Source organism: Colletotrichum siamense (genome assembly GCF_013390195.1).
Source record: "Colletotrichum siamense strain Cg363 chromosome Unknown KSG_Cg363_contig05, whole genome shotgun sequence".
Classification (NCBI taxonomy): Eukaryota; Fungi; Ascomycota; class Sordariomycetes; order Glomerellales; family Glomerellaceae; genus Colletotrichum; species Colletotrichum siamense.
The window spans coordinates 3620156-3639974 of record NW_023501018.1 but is presented as its reverse complement, the minus strand read 5'-3'; the positions used below and the strand labels follow the sequence as shown (position 1 = coordinate 3639974).

At 52.6% G+C, this 19819-nt stretch overlaps 4 protein-coding genes across 4 annotated transcripts; all 4 read left to right on the top strand.

Moving 5' to 3' along the window:
- Positions 1 to 1842: 1842 nt before the first annotated feature.
- On the top strand, positions 1843 to 9305 carry FUB1-2 (Reducing polyketide synthase FUB1; the record flags this gene model as incomplete). The annotated part of the gene is made up of 8 exons (XM_036640384.1): positions 1843 to 1928; positions 1991 to 2130; positions 2183 to 2451; positions 2504 to 2866; positions 2918 to 3911; positions 3969 to 8338; positions 8393 to 9071; positions 9136 to 9305. The coding sequence occupies 8 exons, from the start codon at positions 1843 to 1845 to the stop codon at positions 9303 to 9305; spliced, it is 7071 nt and encodes a 2356-aa protein (XP_036495012.1).
- Positions 9306 to 11907: 2602 nt separating this feature from the next.
- CYP4F8 (Cytochrome P450 4F8) lies at positions 11908 to 13618 on the top strand (the record flags this gene model as incomplete). Its single annotated transcript, XM_036640383.1, has 2 exons — positions 11908 to 12040; positions 12093 to 13618. 2 exons carry the CDS (start codon positions 11908 to 11910, stop codon positions 13616 to 13618), a joined length of 1659 nt encoding a protein of 552 aa, XP_036493993.1.
- A 469-nt stretch (positions 13619 to 14087) lies between these two features.
- CGCS363_v008533 (Acyltransferase BOA11) lies at positions 14088 to 15614 on the top strand (the record flags this gene model as incomplete). The annotated part of the gene is made up of 1 exon (XM_036640382.1): positions 14088 to 15614. One exon carries the CDS (start codon positions 14088 to 14090, stop codon positions 15612 to 15614), a length of 1527 nt encoding a protein of 508 aa, XP_036493988.1.
- Positions 15615 to 17265: 1651 nt separating this feature from the next.
- On the top strand, positions 17266 to 19078 carry CGCS363_v008532 (putative metal ion transporter; the record flags this gene model as incomplete). Its single annotated transcript, XM_036640381.1, has 2 exons — positions 17266 to 18437; positions 18499 to 19078. The coding sequence occupies 2 exons, from the start codon at positions 17266 to 17268 to the stop codon at positions 19076 to 19078; spliced, it is 1752 nt and encodes a 583-aa protein (XP_036493987.1).
- Between the last annotated feature and the right edge of the window lie 741 nt (positions 19079 to 19819).

The following is a 19819-nucleotide window of genomic DNA, read 5'->3' as shown; positions in this document are numbered from 1 at the left end:
AAGAATGCATTCCTACATGGAGTCTTGCGCCGCTTTGGTAATGAGCGCCGATTTGGAGTTGATATTCTGTGTAAATAAAGACCTGCGAGTCTGTCAATCATTTTGGAGGTACGGACGACACAGGCCCAAGAATGTTTCAAATGACACGGAATGACGGCGGGTGGCATACATATGAGACGAAGGCGTGTGCTTCTCGAAATAGGGTCGTACTGCTTGTCACGCTCATCTGTGACAACATAGGTCTTCTCATGAATCTCAAATTCAGTATCTATATGCCGGCTTTGCTTCCCATCTAGCTACGTCTGGTATCATAGAAATGATGGGGGTTGTCTGTAATACTGATCCACAGCCCACTCCATAGCCCTAACAACTGCCTTGATCTCCGAATCCTTCTTCGGGGGATGATGTCCACCCGAATGTTGAAGCTTTTTCGACAGCCTTGGGTCACACATTTGATATCCTACCTCATGCATGTCATGCATGAAGGGGAAGTCCCGTCTGCCGGCCACATGGACAGTCGGGATGTGAATGCGCTCCGAAAGTAACATGGGATGCAGGACCCGTGGAACAATACCACCCACATCCCGAAAGAAGTCTTGATTGAAGTCGGGCAAAACTGCTCCAATCTTCAGAGCCGACTGGAAAGTGCGTACGAGGCAGTCGTTGAAGACTTGCTGCCGTGGAGGGAGATCTACGGCGCTTGTTCCGGTACGGCGATATGCACAGAGCTCCTCTATCTCAGGTTCGCAATATGTTGCGTCGGCCGAAAATGGTACTACTGAGGAGAAGAGCACGGCAAATTTGAAGTCGGGCTCCTCGCCATTGACTTGCTGGTGGTAGATGTAAGAGAGAGCGACAGAGGCCCCTTGGCTGAAGCCCAATATTCCATCAAATGGACCAAGCTCGTCGACCGTTGCGGCGATGTGTTGATGCGCAGCCTCAATTTCTCGGGGCGAATACCCAGTAAGATGTGAATAAAATGGCCCCGGAAGAGCCGGGCTCATACCTGAAAGCATATTGTCAGCTTCGTGTGTTTGCAGAATGCAGGTCATTCCTTAGGTGTTCGCAGAATGCAGGTCATTTCTTAGTTCAACTTACCAGGTCCTCGGTGAGAGGGAACCGGCCCATCAACCAACACAAACTCGTAGCTTGCATCGACTGATTTCATCAGCCCTACAAGCTGGCTCTCTAGAATCTTGGCAGAACTGCCGACGCCGTGCAATGCGAGAATCCTCATGGCTTCTAGAAAGAAATGACAGCAGTGAGTACGAAGTCAATAGGAAAAAGTAACTTCCAATGCACAACTTCGCGGATGCAAGATAAGAAAGGAAATAAAAAACCGAATCCGACGTTATCTTCTTGAGCTCTAGCTGTCAGGTCCCTTGGCATCCCATCTGATAGTTTACGCGGGCCGTCCAGTTTGGGAAGTCTGTGTACAAATTACCTATCTGGGTCCACACCGGTGCTCTTTTGACAGCACCGATACTCATTTTGGGGTAGGTAACAGACTGCTGGATCAGGTTCCGGACAGGGATTGGCTGCGGATCCCCGATAACGAAAGAGGCATTACTTGTATGGCAGTGCGTAGATTTGGCTGTAATGAAGCGAACGCGTATTGAGAATAATGGCAACTCTGTGCTGCTTCTAAGCTTCGATAACTATTCCTCACATTACAGGTCACACGCCTAGACACCATCGTCGCTTAGGTAACTTACACACATTGAGCCCCAAAATTCACTATGAGTCCGTGCAGCGAGCAAGAACCAATTGCCATCATTGGGGCAGCATGTCGCCTACCAGGTGAGACGACGTCACTTGGGAGATTATGGGACATGATCAGTCATGCCAGGAGCGGCCACGGCAAAGTTCCATCTTCGCGATGGGATGCAGATGTGTGGTATCATCCTGATCCAGATCGCAAAGGATCTGTAAGTGAGACCTTCTTGTGTGAACACAGCTGTGTGTTAACATTCCTGGCCGTGAAGATCAGCGTGAAACATGGGTACTTCCTGGAAGAAGATGTCTCTGTATTCGACGCCCCATTCTTCTCAATGACAGCGAAAGAGGCGGCGGGTATGGATCCTATGAAGAGATTACTTCTCGAAGTGAGTTATGAGGGATTTGAGAATGGTAAGTTCAACGCTCTATCTTGTGCGAAGCTTTGTTACTGAGACACTGTTAGCCGGTATCCCTGTGGACACCCTTATGAACTCGCAAACTGGATGCTATGTTGGATGCATGACGAACGATTATGAGCAACTATCGACTCATGAGATTTATGACGTTGGAGATGTTGCAGCTTCAGGGATGAGTGAGGCTATGACAGCAAACCGAGTGTCTTGGTACTTTGGACTACGAGGACCCAGTCTAACCCTTGACACCGCATGCTCATCAAGTCTCTACGCCCTTCACCTCGCTTGCCAGTCACTGAAATTAGGCGAGACCAATATGGTAAGACGTCAACTCGCAGCGAAAAAAAGAACAGCCAGTAACACTTTTTTAGGGACTTGTTGCCGGTGTTAACTTGATCTTACATCCCAACTTTATGCATCAACTCTCGTCAATGCACATGCTGAGTCCCGAGGGAATCTCTCATTCCTTTGATCACCGAGCAAATGGGTATGGTAGAGGAGAGGGGATTGGATGTTTAATCGTGAAGAGACTAAAGGACGCCCTGAGGGATGGAGACACCATCCGGGCTGTAATCCGCGGCACGGGCACCAACGCAGACGGAAAGACGCCTGGCATCACACAGCCAAGCTCAGAAGCGCAGGCGGAGCTGATCAAGAGCACATACGAGGCCGCAGGCTTGCCTTTCTCTGACACACAGTACTTTGAGGCCCATGGGACTGGTACTCCTTTGGGAGTAAGAAGATCCGAGTCTCATCCCCTATTCGCGAATGCTGACCGTTGCTAGGACCCCATTGAGCTATCAGCAATTGGCGCCACACTAGGCACTGGCAGAGACCCTGAGTCAGGGCCACTTTTTGTGGGCAGCATCAAGGCAAACGTCGGCCATACCGAGGGATGCTCCGGGCTGGCTGGTGTTCTCAAGTCCATCGTCTGTCTCGAAAAGGGCATTCTCGTTCCCACAGCTGGCATCGAGAAGGTAAACCCGAAACTGAGGCTCACAGATTGGAACTTGGCCTTGCCTTCAGAAAACATGTCCTGGCCCTCCAAAGGACAGCGCAGAATCAGTGTCAACTCATTTGGTTTTGGTGGTGCGAACGCCCATGTTATCCTAGACGATGCTCACAACTATTTACGAAATCGAGGTTTGCTGGGTAATCACAATACCACCACCTTGGAAGACGACTCATCAGAATCTGGCATCAGTATGGGGTCTGAGTCCCCGACACAAGAGTCGCACAAAAGACTTTTCGCCTTCAGCACCAAAGACCAGACAGGAATCGACCGCCTTGGCCCTCTCTTTAACGACTTCTTGTCTAACAAGGAAGCCACATCAAACGCAAGATTTCTCGGTGACCTTGCTTACACTCTCGCGGGCCGACGCTCTCATTTTGAGTTCCGAAGCTTTGCTGTCGCCGAGTCCGTGTCAGACCTACAGACCCAGATCGAGAAGGGCTTACCAAAGTCCAAACGTGCTTCCAAGCACGACAATCCTATCTTCGTCTTCACTGGCCAAGGAGCTCAGTGGCCTGCCATGGGTAGAGAGCTTCTCAACAACTGCATCTTCCGAACGAGCGTCCATAAGTCGCAGGTCCTACTGGAGCACTACGGATGCCCGTGGGATTTGATCGATGAATTGTCAAAGACTTCTGATTCCAATGTCGATCTTCCTCAGTATAGCCAGGTACTATGTACGGTTCTTCAGATCGCGCTGGTGGACCTTCTGCAGGCCTGGGGGGTCATCCCGAAAGCTGTTGTCGGTCACTCGAGTGGTGAAATAGGTAAGTATGGATCAGTTTCGAAAGGAGCTATTGGACAGTTCGCTAACATTTTCATAGGCGCGGCCTACGCTGCCGGACTCATCTCTCGCTGCAATGCTGTTAAGGTGGCCTACCTTCGTGGGGTTTGTTCCGCCAAGGTCGCCGATATCGTAAGCCCTCGAGTCGGCGCCATGCTCGCAGCTGGGCTGAGCGAAGATGAGGCAGCCACATATCTGGATCAAGTGCCTCCCGGTTCTGCTGTGGTGGCATGCGTCAACAGCCCCTCAAGCGTGACACTCTCGGGAGACCAGGATTCCATCTCTCAATTATGCGAGTTGATATCGGCTGATGGCAAGTTTGCCAGAATGCTTCGCGTCAAAACGGCTTATCACTCTCCTCACATGAGCACTGTTGCCAAAGAGTATGTCGATCGCATGGGAATCATCCTACCACTCTCCGACGAAGATCAAGTTGCGCCCATGTTCTCATCTCTCACCGGCAACCGCGTAACCTCGAGAGATCTCGACGGTCCCTACTGGATGAAGAATATGTGCGAACAAGTCCGTTTTTCTCAAGCCATGAGCAATCTCTTGGAACATTCACCAGACGCATCAAAGGGACGAAGTCGCAATCGTACTGCATGGAGCGCTTTCATCGAGATCGGTCCCCATGGCGCGCTGCAAAGCCCAGTTAATGAAATTGTTAAAGCGAGCCAGAGCAAGGCCGCCAAAGAGGCACCATATTTCTCTGCTATCACGCGTGGCAAAAATGCCGAGTCTACCTCTTTGCAACTCGCGGGACAGCTATGGGCCTCTGGTCACGCTGTGAATCTTCTTCATGTCAACGGCATCATACCTGAGACTTTACCAATGGCGTTGCCAGATCTTCCATCGTACCCGTGGAACCACAGCAAGAGCTACTGGCATGAGTCAACCATAGCACGTTCACATAGGTTTCCTTCCGGCCCACGGACCGATCTCCTTGGCGTTGCCGTCGACTTGCAAAACCCAATGGAGCCGAGGTGGCGGAACTATCTGCGCATCTCGGAAAACCCTTGGATTGAAGACCACAAGATCACTGGAACCACGCTTTACCCAGCAGCTGGCATGATCGTGATGGCCATGGAAGCTGCTCAACAACTGGCTGACCCCGAGAGACGCCTCAGGGGAATCATCTTTCAGAATCTGAAGTTTGAGCGAGGTCTCGTCGTGCCTTCGAGAGATCAAGCGGTTCAGACTGAAGTTAGTATGCGCCCTGACGACGCGATGCCCTCGACTTTGAGCTTCACTGTTTACTCCACAGTTTCGGTGGGATCATGGACTAAGCATTGCTACGGATCTCTTACGCTCGACTACGAGAACGATACTCGCAACCGCCTTGGTCCTTCGGAGACGGAATGGCGAGACATCACCGCCGAGCGACAACACATTGAGCAGAGTGCGTCCGAAGAACTTGACATGGACTCTTTCTATGATGACCTAGAATCTGTCGGCGTCGAGTATGGCCCAACTTTCAGGAACGTCTTTCAAGCTGCAGCCGTGCCTGGAGAACACACTGCTTGCGGTTCCATCGCAATCCCTGACACCAAGTCGGTTATGCCCTCCACTTTCGAGTTCCCCCATCTCATTCACCCCGCCACTATGGATGCCATCTTCCACCTCCTCTTCATCGCCTTCACCGATGGGAAGCCATTGGAGGAAGCAGCAGTCCCGTACACGTTGAAGCACATGTACGTCTCGACAAATTTGCCTCGGGGTGACGGCAGTGTCTACACTGGCTATGCCAAGCGGCTTCGAACCGACGGCCGCGAGACATCTGGTGACTTGATCGTATCGGATGAGGACTGGTCGGCGCCAAAGCTCATCGTCCGCGACTTCGCCCTCAGACAGGTAACTTCATCTAGAGATGCATCACCCCTGACTAGCGAGTCTGCTCGAAGGGTATGTGCCAAGCTTCGCTGGAAAGAAGACTTCGACTTCATTCGCGATCCGGTCGCGCTACAGGGTTCACCTTCAGTTGCGGGTCTTGGAGAAGTGACGGCGGCTGTCTTGCAGCTATTTGACCGACTGTATCACAAGAAACCGAACTACCAAGCGCTCATTGTGCTTGCGGATGCATCCGACTGGGCTCAAAGGCTGCTGCAGGACATACTTCACGCATTTACTACTGCCAGCGAGGGAAATGTTCAATCAACCAACAAGCTGGCGTTAGCCACGACAACGAAGGACGCAAGCAAGATCATTAACTGTCTCCCCAAGTCTTCTCAGCATGTTATAAATGCGCAAGAATGGCCTGCTCAAGATGACGAGCCACTCCCGTTCTCAGACGAGAGCTTCGACTTGCTACTTGTTCTCGACAACCCATCCAAAAGCATTCACAACTCAGCTGGCTTCCATAGGCTCCATGAAGCATTGCAGCCGAAAGGCTATCTTGGCGTGATTGGGCCCATCCTCGCGCCTGACTCAAGGGGAGAGATTGTGAAAGATACGTCTGCTTCAGGCCTACAGACAAGGATCGCCGTCTCAGAAGCAGAGTCATGCCGTGCTCTTGCCCTCTCCCAGAAGTCTCCTGCATCGAAGTCCACGACTGTTCCAGAACATGTCTTCCTGCTACATAGAGCTGGTCCGGCTCTGCCTCAGGATCTGCAAGCCATGTTGACGGCCCGACTCAACGCGCTCGGATGCCAAGTCCATCCAGTCACGCTAGAGCAGGCTGATGATCTACGAGGAAAGCATGTCATATCGCTTCTCGAGGTTGAATCTCCATTGGTGTACTCTTGGACCTCCGAAGAGTTCCTGCAGTTCAAGACATTGGTCTCCGGTGCGAGTCACCTGTTTTGGGTGACCCGTGGTGGAGAGCTGCAGAACTGGGATGGCGGGCTCGAGTTCGCGCCTTCTCAAGGACTCCTCCGAGTGATGCGCACGGAGTATTCTCACATCACCTTGCCACATCTGGACCTTAGCCGAGGTGGCTATCTCTCGTCGGAAGCAAGTGCTGATGTGATCATGAGCGTCTGGCACACCTCCCTCGCGGATGATTCTTCGCAGCTTGAGCTGGAGTACGCAGAACTCAACGGGACGATCTTCGTGCCCAGATTCGTGGAAGATGAAGGTATCGACATCGACTTGGGTCCAAGAGATCAAAGTCTCAAGCCAATTATGCAGGCTCTAGGAGACGACAATCCACGCACTCTCTGTGAACAAGATCACCGACTTGTTTGGGTTGATGACGATATGTCGGCATCTCTCGCCTCCGCGGAAGTTGAGATAAATGCTGAATATCTGGCCGTACAGAAGAGCAGTGCAGATTCTTCGGAGACCCAAACCTCCGTTATCTCCGCCATGGCCGTCACGGGCACTATCACTGCGACTTCACCGGAAGTCACGTCTGTTAACTTTGGGCAGCGTGTGATAGCCTTGCATTCAGGTTCCTGTCATACCATGCCTCGGATTCAAGAGACACTGGTGAGAGTCCTGCCTGACATCATGCAACCCGAAGAGGCCTGTGAAACTATTCCTGCTTTAGTTGCAGCGCAGTATGCGTTGTCTCACGTTGGAAGACTTGAAGATGGACAGACCGTTCTGATTCACGGGGGAGAGACGTCCGTTGGTCAGATGGCTGCCCACCTTGCACGCTTACTTGGGGCGACTGCTTTTGTGACTGCGGAGGGTGCTTCCGAAAGCCGAAACCTGACTCAAGCCCCCTTTCTTGACTCAACACGCATCTTCGAAGACATTTCAGACCATTGCAAGAAGTCAATATTGCGACAGACGGATGGACGAGGTGTAGACCTCATCTTAAACTGCCGCCAAGCTCTCCCGACTTCAACGTGGTTCGAATGCCTGGCAGACTTCGGTTTCTTCATAGATATCAGCGGAAAGAACGCTTCTCATCCAGTCAACACAAGCCCGGCCCGAAATGCCACAGTCGTTAAGGCCGACACATCTCAACTTGTTCAAGCGAAGCCGACACTTGTAAGCAGACTTTTCAAAAGCGCTTGCGATCTCATCGAGAGCGGTCAGATCAGCCCAATCATTCCAAGTGTCATACGGTCCGTTTCCGAGTTCACCAACTTTGGAGACGCTGGCCCCATAGAGTTTGTTCTTCGACTGGATTCAGACGACAAGGCCCTTGTTGCTCCATCAAGGCTCCCTGAACTCAGACTGGATAGTGACGCTACGTACATCCTTGCCGGTGGTCTCGGCGCTCTCGGCCTCCAGATTGCTGAAATGATGTTCGAGCATGGCGCCGGTCACGTTGTGTTCCTTTCACGATCGGGAGGGGACAAGGCCCAGGCTGAGCTCGGCGACTTCCGCGAGCGAGGGTTGAAAGTGGACGCATTGAAGTGTGATGTATCCGACGACGCTCAGGTTGAAGCTGCGGTGAGGGCCTTGAATCAAAGCCAACGTCGCATCAAGGGCGTCATCCAGTGCGCCATGGTTCTAGAGGTACGTATCTTCTGTTTGCTGGGTATATACCGTAGACTTGACTAATAGCACCAGGACGCCATTTTTGAGAATATGACATACGATCAATGGCAGAGGTCGACACGCCCCAAGATACAAGGTACCATGAACCTTCACAACTACATGCCGAAAGACGTAAACTTTTTCATCCTTCTCTCTTCCATCACTTGCGTCATCGGCAATGCAGCCCAATCGAACTACGCCGCCGGCAACACTTTTGAGGACGCCTTTGCTCACTACCGCCGAGGCAAAGGTCTCGCTGCCACCGCGATCGACGTCGGACTCGTAACTGACTCAGCCCACTTTACCGGAGACTTTGACATGGACGCCTACCTCCAGATGTATGAGCATCGTTGGGATGGCCTCCAGATAACCCAAAAGGAGCTCGACACTGTCCTGAGAGCAGCCATGCGAGGCTGCACCGCCGACGGGCGGCAAATCGAGCCCCAGATTGTTCTCGGTCTTGGAAGCTCCATGCCGATCGGAGCCGCCTGGACCAGAGATCCCAAGTTCAGTCATAGAGTCAACCATGATGCGTCAGCTAGCTCTGGTGCCTCGGAAAACCAGCAGTCAGCCTCAGAGAGGATAGCAAAAGCCGAGACCTTGGCTGACGCCGCGCTCATCTTTGAGGATGTCCTCAAGACATATGCTGCGCAAGTAATGGACATTGCTCCCAGTGAGGTGGATCCCGAAAAAGCATTTTATGACTTTGGTGGTACGTTTGATCTTTGCTCCACGAGCCTATGTTTTCTCGTGCATACTGACAGTATTTGATCTAGTGGACTCTTTGAAAGCCGTAGAGCTTCGCAACAGGATCTTCCGAGATCTTCAGTCAGACATGTCCGTGTTTGAGCTGTTGAGCCCGTCACCGCTGTCCAAGCTAGCGTTGGAGATTGCGACTAGGAGCAAGTTGATGACAAACATGACGGAAAAAGCTAGTGCTCAGTAGAATACAAATTAAAGAGAATCATTAAAGGCGTTTCTGGAATTCGAATCTAGACTTGAACTGCTAGTGAACTCGGGTGTTTTAATTGACTCAGCGTCCGCTTAGCCTCATGAAGCCATCTTCAGAGCTAGAGAAAATGCCAGTACGGCGCCAGGGGAGAATACCCCGCTAGCGACTGTAAGTACGACCATCCTGCCTATGAATGAGTCCATAATGGTCGAGAACCATTTCCGTCTTTTCAACCGAAGAAGCAATGCCGATGATTTCAGCACTTGATCTGCAAACGGGACAAGCGCTGCTGTAATTACAAAGATGTCCCATTGAAGGAAGTCTCGTGCTCCATCCGCAATGACTGTAGTTGAGGCCTTGTCGATGTACTCGGCCGGCCAAAAGACGCGACGCAGACCACCCTCTGACGGGCCCAGTAAAGCCCACAAGTGCCCAGCTGCGGCAGCAAACCCCGAAAACATCAAAGACGCCATGGTGTACGCTTTCGCACTCGCCAGCGCCGGCTTCCACGCCAAGTATGCCGACAATTTCCTTTGGGCCCAACAGCAAGCAGGATGAGCGACAGCCAGGGCTAGAGGGGTAAAACGATAGAATGCGATGAGTCCTTGTCGTTGGCTTGTGGTGCAAGATGAACTGAACGCGGGATAGAGGAGCATTGCCGGGGTGATGGCACCCAAGATGGCGGTTGGAACCAGCGCGAATGCCTCGTTGGCATCTGACGGGCCGACCTCCGAATTTTCACTTCCGTGGGCGTCATCGAGAAAACGTTCGATATGCGTGAAGCAGTAGAGGGGATACACAGCTGCAGCGCCCCAGGCTTGATTGAAAACGCCCCAAGATAGATGCTCTCTGTCGATGGATCAGCAGGCTTTTCCTCTTTATCGCGTGGCGGCACACGCTCACAGGATTGCCAAAGGCGGCCGTTTCCCTTGGTCCCATCCCAGAACCAGCATACAGTGCGACACCGTTTGCATTGTCGTGAAGAGACTGACGAGCAGCATGCGATCGGCTGAAGATCCGTTACCGAGAATATTGTTGTAGAAGATGACAGCCGGGACGAGAAATTGGTCAAAGCCATACATCCCGGTGAAGCTGGTTCGGAGAACGTCGCCGTTCGGAAAGGTGCCGGTTCTCTTCACTGAACCCACAGACCCGGCCACGCCGCTGCGGATCATTCTCCCCCAAAGGGCATCGTAGCCGACGATACTTAGCCCGAGAAAGTATGTGTGCATCGTGAGATTGATACCTTTGGACAATTGCAAAGAGTGTGCAGCACATCATAATGATAGGGGACGCAGCGGGTTTTAACTTCGCAGTCACACTTTGGTCACGACCTGTCCCAGGATGAGCGAGTCATGCCCCACTTGTACGTTTTGGATCGATTTAAATCATCTCATCTAGCCTCTCAGATGTTCGCCCTGTTTGCCTTGCAGCTGAAGTACGAAGGATACTCCCATACCTCCTTGTAGTACTCCAGCGTCTTGGAAAATTTAGCATACAAATATAGATACATACTCAAGCTTGCCAACGTTGCAAGTGAAATTCCTGTCCAAAACGGAGACGACACGTGCCATACAAATATGACTGCTGTCTTCTCATACGCTTGCTGATTCCGGAGCAACCACCGGCTGACGATCCCCGCAGCCAACAGAATTGTCACCACCACGGGCCAGCCAGCCACCTTTGACTTCATTGAAGCATTTTGAAGTTGCGCTCTTTGAGCTTCCCATGCTTGAGAAGAGATCGGCGCCGCTTCGTTCGTCTGCATCTCGAGTCAGCTGGCTATTCGCAGAACACCTTGGATTATCATAACTCACCTCTCCCTCCAGAACGCCGATTTGGAATTTGGCGAGTGTTTTGTACGCATCTTCGGAATGACCAACATACTCAAAGCTCTCGGTGCCGTCTGATCCTGCTACATCCTTCAGGACCTCGACACCACCTGGATGGTCATCCACGTAGCTGGAAACATCGTATACTGCAGTCGTCAGACATCATTGTCAGATGTAGTGACGCAATGAGTTACCTTTGCCTCGGATAGACACCCACAGATTGTGGACTTCGTAGTGTTTCGCAAGCTCGGACTCGGTGAACACGTGCATCGTCAATTTCAATTTGCCAATTGAAAGCTGCGTTATTCCTGAAGCTTGGCCGACCGTCAAAGTCTTTGCAGTTCAAATTTCCTCATCGAATAGTCTCCTGCGGACAGCCTCTCACCCATCTCATCATCCCGTATCCATGAGCCAGCCAAAGGACTAAGACCGGACTAGAAGAGTGGGTCCGGGCAGCCCAGAGTGGCAGCAGAAGAGGACCGGCCCGAGCGGGGGTGCCCGTTTCGGTCTTCGGCTGGATGATTTTGTCCTTCACCGATGGCATGTTCCAGGGTCATCCCAGCTTCGCATGGCCCAAAGAGGCAAGAAACGGGAGCCGAGCGAATTTGAGCATCGTGGGATATCCAGGACCTCAAAGTGAACTACTGAGCAGAAATCTTGATGGGTTTGGATTTGCTATCCCCAATCGTCAATCGTAGTTCCTTCAGCTTCACCCAATCACAGGTCATCGTCGGCTGAGGCTCAACCCTCACCTCCGTATCACAATGTTCCAGCAACAGTTCACGATTGGTCATGGCCCTTTCGAGCGATGCCATACTTTGAATTTGCCGAGCATCAAGAGTATGCAGGAGCTCAAGGCAGGCATCGCCAAAGTCTTTTCTGTCTCTGACTGTGATTGTAAGTGTATCATACCCAATGCGCCAGCAGCTCGTCGCTGACCATGGAGAAGCTATCTGTTTTTACAACAGAAGAGACGTTCTCACATCACTGGATGACATCGAGAAGTGCGATGCTCCAGTGCAGATCAGGGTCAACGGGGAGATCGTGAGAGAACCCTCCGGACCAGAGCCATTGCCCTATGTTGGAAATCGCTATGAGCTATACCCAGACCCACTTGGCAACTATGACCGCCTGTTCGACAGATACGGGCCAGTCATCAAGACGGTCAATATGGGAACCACGATCTATCTCACCAACGACCCAGACGTGTCTCGCGAAGTTCTCCGCGAGGGTCAATTTTTCACCAAGACGACCTCAGATCCCAGTCATCCGTTGTATTACATGCGCAACAACGAGGCTCTGTTCACTTGCGACAGCGACGCTCCTGCATTCAAGCTCGCCCACAAGTTTATCCCTCCAAGTCTGACACCAAAGGCTGTCCGCCATTACACACCAATCGTGCAGGCCTGTGTGGACAGGTCCTTCAAGGTGTTTGATGAACTCGATGACAAGGAGCTCGCTTTCAATGTGTACCAGTACACTTTCAAAATGGCTGGCGAGATCATCTGGAAGGTAATTCTTGGGATGGATCTGGGGCACTTTGACTCCATTGATTCAAAACCGCATGAGACCATCAGATTGCTTGGCGAGTATCTTTCTCTGATGAAAAAGACTTCACTACGAGGAAGTTGGTACGGATACCTTCCGTTCGGCACCCCGAAGCGACTTCGCCTCGTTCGGCAATTGCTCTGGGACGGCGTTGCTAAAGGTATCGAAGAGTCCATGTCAGCGGAGACTTCCCCAGATCTGCCAATGAAGGATGCGGCGCTCAACGCGACTTGCGTGGCAGATTATTTACGCCGCGCAACTGACGACAATGTGGAAAAGCTCCCCGAAGATATTATGTTGAGCAATTGCGTTATCCTGGTCGGAGCGGGATTCGTCACCACATCCTCCCTGCTGGCATGGCTGGTTTACGCCTTGGTCAAGTATCCCGGAAACCAAGAGCGTCTGCTTCAGGAGCTCGTCGACAATGGAGCAGAGGCGGGGAAAGAGTGGTCATACGACGAGCTGACCGAGATGCCGTTCTTGGATAGGTTTGTCAAGGAAACGCAGCGGATGCACAACCCGTCTTTCCAGACGGCGCGCAACGCAAAAGAGGATGTTGTTCTGCCGGGCGGTTACTTCCTGCCCAAGGGCGCTGTGGTCATCCCTACGTTTCCGTCTATACACAAAAACGCGGCGCATTGGGATAATCCCACCCGGTTTGACCCCGACCGGTGGGAGACCGAGGGTGTAAAGGGGAGGCACAAGATGGCTTACACGCCTTTCGCGGCGGGTACTCGGGGCTGTGTGGGGTACAATCTTGCGTTGCTGGAGGTGAAGAGCGCCATGGCGAAATTGGTTTATCGGTATCATTTTGAGGATGCATCGACGGAGGCCGTGGTGTATGATCCAGAGTTTATTGTTGTGCGACCTTTGAATTTCTACGCCCGGGCGGTGAAGCGGACGAAGTGGCCACAGAAACAAGCATGATGACGTCGGGTTCTTAGCCATGGTCTCATTTCGATTTGATTTCGTTGTTGTATTCTAGCGTCACTGCAATCGTCGCCATTAGTTTGCTGCATTTTTAGTCAGGCTGCTTCAGTCATTTTGAAGACATCACTCAAATTGAACGGATTCAATGGCTCGCGACATACGTCCCCGTCCCTATTTTTAACCTATAATGGAACTTCTCAAGCAGACATGCCACAGTTTCTGTGTGTCTCTAGGAGCATTGGCACGATGCTCTGCAATACGATTTCCTTTTTCGGTCAGCTCCGGCCCCGACTTAGGTCATCCCGGCTCAAGCTCTGACCAGTCCGCCCGTTGAACAGGGCAGAAAGAGGAGACAAGTATTTGTTAGCTATGACAGCGGTACGTGAAATACGACACGCATACTCTCAGTGATCTTAACAAGAGCGGACATTGAAATCCTGCATTGTATACCATCAGATTTGTCACAATGGCGACCAACACGTATGCCACGACATCCACGCATATTGGCGTCAACGCGGCCAATAAGACAACTAGCAGCGTGACCACACAACTGAGCGTCTTCGACCTGATTCCGCCCCGAGTTTACATCAAATTCATCGTCTACCTCCCACTGCAACCCAAAGTCACCTTCCAGCAGGCCTTTGCGCACCTGCAAGCCGGGCTCCAAGGCACGCTTCGCCAGTTTCCGTTCCTGGATGGTCGTATTTTCCCGAGAGATGATCGCGAGCCGGGCTGGAGGCCGGGACACATAGTGGTCTCATATGACCCCTCAGGCTCCGAAGACAGAACCAATGCCCCGAGACAACTGGTCTTCAAGGACCTCTCGGAAGTCCTGCCCGACTTCGAAGACCTCCGCGACGCAGGCTTCGAGTTCTCAGCCTTTGACGATGAGCTCGTCCTCTCCGCGCCCTTCGTGCCGGATCTTTCTGGCGGCGCAGATGTTTTCTTGGCCCAGGCCAATTTCGTCAACGGTGGCTGCATCCTCGCCACGGGATTCCATCACTCTGCCAGCGATGCGACCGGCATGGTCACTGCGATGAGAGCCTGGGCAGAGCACTGTCGAAACTTGGGAAATACTGACAGCAACGTCTGCGACTGGCTTGCTCCGGAAAGTTTCGACCGGACCCTGCTGGAAAGGCTGTGGAGCAAATCCCCCGCGAAGCCAGTTGCGGAGATCCCGCGCGACACGTGGGGCTTTCTCGGATTTCAGCCCCCGGATGCGGAGGATGATCCGGCGGAGCATCCGGCCCCACCTCCGGCGCCGACACGGACGATGGAGTCGAGCATCTTCTACATCTCACCTGAGAATTTCAATGCACTGAAGAGGGAGGTGCTCTCGGATGGTAACGATGGCTCGGGCTTGTCGGCCAACGATGCACTGCTGGCCCTTTTCTGGCGGGCCCTGATGAAGGCGAGATACCGTGCAGCTATTGCCGCCGGGCAGTCCACCCCACCAGATGAGGTGTCTTACCTCGAGTCACCGGTAGACGGCCGCACAGATTTCGATCCCGCTCTTCCGTCATCTTACGCCGGGAATCTCGTTATCGTCAATAAGGTGCCCATGCCGGTAGTCGACCTCGCAGCGCCTACAACAAGCCTTCGCGACGTGGCTTTGAAGGTGCGCGCCCAGGCCGCCAAGGTGAACCCAGGGCTTGTGAAGGATGCATTCACTCTTATGAGGGAAGTTCCGGACTACACCAAGTTGAAGCACGCGTTCACGCGGCTCGACGGCTTCGATGTCATGATTACGTCGGTGTTGCTTCTGCCACTGGACAAGATCAATTTCGGGGCTGACATCTTCGACAACGACGGCAAGCCTGAGTCGCTGCGGCCGCTGATGGATGCGTTCAACGCCAACTTTAGACTTTGCATGGTCCTGCCGATGAAGAGTCACGGTGGCATCGAGCTGCTCGTCAGTTTGTTTGCTGATGAGATGGACCAGCTTCTGGAAGACGATGAGTTTGCAAAGTTTGCGGCGTTTTGCTGCCATTAATAGCATATGATGACAGAGGTAGAAAGACGAATCATTGAATTGTCAGTTAGAACTGTGTATCGGTTATGTCATTTCAGTTTGATCGTCATCTGAATATTGCAGTCTGTGAGATGAAAACGAAAGACAAAAAAGCCGATGATGAGTTTTCAGCGCAATTTCGAAGCATCGGTTGAAGGCGACGGTCTGAGCGCATCTTGGAGTCTTGGGCCAACTGTAGCCGGTGTTCCTGATGCACGTGCGCTGCGAGAACGAAGTTCGGGCGGCCCTGAGATCTCACGTCGTGTTAGTTGCGAATCAACGTGTTGTCAATAATGGATTGATTGTTCTCCCATTCTTTCGGGTGCGACCGGCTTCGCACTATGTCCCAAACGCGTGGGAGGCGGTGAGATGGACAGCCTGCCCGCACCGACTTTCCACGTGCGAATACCTAGACCAGCTGCTTAGCTGCAGAATACGGTCGCGTGTTCTCCCCCATACTTGATGATGACGATGCAAAAGTCTAACTTCTAGCTTTCAGAGCGGTTGCCGTCACAGCCGCCTAACCGTCTCAGCTGTGTGTGGTGCAGATTATGCCCAGACGCGCGAACTGAGGCATTACTTTTCACCTTCTTAAAATACAAAAAGACCTCTTATCTGTAAATAGAGGTCATGAGATGTGTTCGTGGGGGCGCTGATGGATCCTTTGAGGCAGATGCGTTATGCCGCAACATCGCGAGCGCCCGCTGCGAGGTGTTGTTGCTATGAGGCATTTGAGTGCTGCATCGCTGATCTTACCCGTCGACTGGTTGGGGGAAGAGGAGCCGGGGGCTGTGGTTGTGCGGAGGAGGCAGCCGAGTCAGAAGATGGGATTAGTTCCGTGTTACATGTGAGAAGCCCGCAAGAATGGGGGACGGAAGCTTGGCTGGAAGTGGCTTAAGCTCAATTTTCTTGAGGCGAGGCGTCGTCGTGTAATCTGTGAAGAAATCAGCTTCTTCAGATCTCAGGACCAGGGGCCGCGTTTCCTCCGCCGGCACGAAATTCCCTCACGCTACAGTCTGCCTGCGCTGCACGTCACCGTGTTTTGGGGGTTCACAGGCTCGACAGGGGTTTTGATTGACCGGATTTTCCCCAGGTTGCGATTGTGATAGTCCCTTGCGCGGTGAGGTATTGGGCCGATGTCTGAAAACCTTAACCTGACTCCGCCGCTTTTGAGGCTGTGCTAAAATATTAGTTCAAGACACCCGTTCGGTCGGGCAGCTTTTTAATCTCTCCTCGACATCGCCATCACCGTCTTTGTTGTCTTCAGCATCCATCCTTACCACATTATCTGAGTCCATGCAAAACACCGCCGATTGCCTCATTGGACTTTTGCCAAGTCGCAACTACATCAACCGGTCGATCATGAGACGACACCTGATGAGAAGGTGAACCGCAGAGACCTATTGGCATACAACAATCATCTCCGACCGCCCTTCTGTCTTTCTGAACAACCCTTTGAGAATGGCACACGTTTCTCGTCAACCACCATAAGGAGCTTCAAGATCCTCTCACCAGATTGCTTCATCGAACTTACACTACAAGTGTACCATCTCGAAAGAGAATGGTCCCCCAACAACACCTCGCCCATCCAACCTACCTTCGGATCTAATCTACCAATCCCCAATCTTCCACCATGCCCGAGAAAGAGACGACCAAGCCCATCCGGGCTCACGACGCATCCGCTCCCCTCTCTCCTCTGAGTGCTCGCCAAGCTGGATCCAGCCCGCGCCCTCGCGACAGAAGCGCCGACCACGCCTCCACCCGCGAGGACATTCTCGACGCCTTCCTCGGCTCGCCGTCGATGCAACCCCTAAGCCGCCGTCCGACCTTTGACTCAACAAGGCGCACGGTCTCGCCACCGAACTCGGTCAAGGCGTTCGCCGCAGCACGTCGCCGCGGACAGGAGCACCGGCCGGACAGCGATAGCGAGGACGAAGACGGCTACGAAGGTGTCCCAGACAAGCCTCTTGGCAGTAGCCGGAGCTGCCACAGCCGCTCACACAACACATGTGGCCACCGCAACTCGCTGGGCTTGGCAACGACGGAGGTTGACGGCACGCACTCACGGGACCAGGAGCACCCCAAGGATAGGCTGTACATCGACTTCGACTACCTCGAGACGCTGGCTCATGCGGAGGATGGAGAGCGGCCTGGCAGCACGGATTTTGCGAACCTGCCCGACAGCGCGATGCCGCATAGCTCACCCATGTTCACTGCGGACGGCGATTTCATCGATGTCGTTACTGAACGGGTCTCCATCTCTCAGGAGAAGGCGAATGCTGTGAGCAATGTCCACGTCCGTGTCAGCGAGCAGCACCCCGAGCAGAGCCGATTCAACTTCTTCTCGTCTGCCTTGGAGTCAACCATCCATGCTGCGCAGTTTGGGGACCTCGTTCTGCCCGGTGAAAATATCCGGACCTTGTTCGACTTCCCAGATGAGGAGACTGATGGAGTGTGGTGGCTCAACATGAACAACCCCACTGGCTCCGAGGCATGGACCATCTGCAAGGCGTTTGGTATTCACCCTCTCACCATCGAAGACATCATCCACCAGGAAAGCCGGGAGAAGATTGAGTTATTTCCGTCGTACTATTTCGCTTGCTTCAGGTCCTTTGCGACCGTGGACGAGCCTGATGGTCATGGAGTTGACTATCATCCCTTCAACGTGTACGTCGTGGTGTTTCGAGAGGGGATCATCAGCTTCAGCTTTACGCCAAACTCCCACGCTTCTCGGGTCCGTTTCCGCATTTCGCAGTTGAAGGAACAGGTGTCGCTGAGCAGTGACTGGATCTGCTACGCATTGATGTAAGGACCACCCTAGAAAAAGCCCACACCCCTGTCTTGGTCATGACTAACTGCGTCCCAGTGATGACATCGTCGACTCATTCGGCCCAGGCATCAATCAAATCGAGAAAGAGGCAGATGCAATTGAAGACCAAGTCTTCATCACCCGCCCGGAAGATAATCAAGTATTTCTCCGCCGCATCGGGCTGACTCGGAAGAACGTCATGAGTCTGATGCGTCTGCTCGGCGGCAAAGCAGATGTCCTGCGCGCATTCACCAAGCGGTGCACCGAAGACTACGATGTCACCCCACGCATGGACATCGCCTTGTACCTCAGCGATATCCAAGACCACGCGGTAACGATGATGAACAGTCTGGTGCACTTCGACACCATGCTCTCGCGGTCGCACAGCAATTACCTAGCCCAGCTGTCTATCGATAACATCGATATGGGCAACCGGACCAATGACTTCTTGAGCCGTGTCACTGTGATTGCGACTATCATAGTTCCGCTCAACGTGGTATGCGGTCTGTTTGGTATGAACGTCAAGGTGCCTTGGGGCGGAGACGAGAATTTGAACGCGTTTTTTGGCATCATGAGTGGTATAATCTTGTTTGCTGCTATTTCCCTCATGGTTGCGCGACGAATGGGATACTTCTAAATGTTTGAACTGAAATGTACCGAAATAATAGAGAAAAACCTCGTAATCAGGTCGAGTCGCAGAAAAGACGTTCTCGTTTCCATATTTGCCAAAGCCAACCTTTTCTTCAAAGCCATCTTCTGAATGACGTGCCTGAAAAGGTCTTGCATGGATGACTGGGTTTCTGCCGGACTTGCTGCCGAGACGTGCCCCACTTATTCTGCCGAGATGCGGCCCGCCTTCCGCGCGTCTCTCGGGACAAGGAAGTTGACGGCGGCGGAAACCAATCACAAGCGACACACAATGATTGGCTTGAAACCGATGCTGTCTTTTGATACTATCCCAATAATGTGAGATATCAACTTCCAAGTTCAGATCGGATCACCTCCAGCTGTGGCCGGACAACAAAGAACTTGATGGCTGCCCTCTCTCATATCGTTCAGTAAAGTTCACCTTCCGTAAGCGAACCGAGTTGTTTTCAATGGCAGCGGGAGGCACCTACCCAATATCTTGGGCTGTACCGAAGTTGGGGGCAGGGAACTTCCTGTTCTGGCAAGGTAAATTGCCGAGACATGCGATTTCCCTCTTGGCTCTCTCTTGGCGGCGGGTGAAGTCGCATCAAACTCCTCGGGCATGCCCCAGCTGGAATATCACCTACCGCTTTAGCCTGTCACTTCCGCACTTTGACGAGGGACTTTCTTTTCAGTGCTCTGGCTTGTAACGGAAAAACGTAGAGGAAGACGCAACATTCAGCCACTCGTT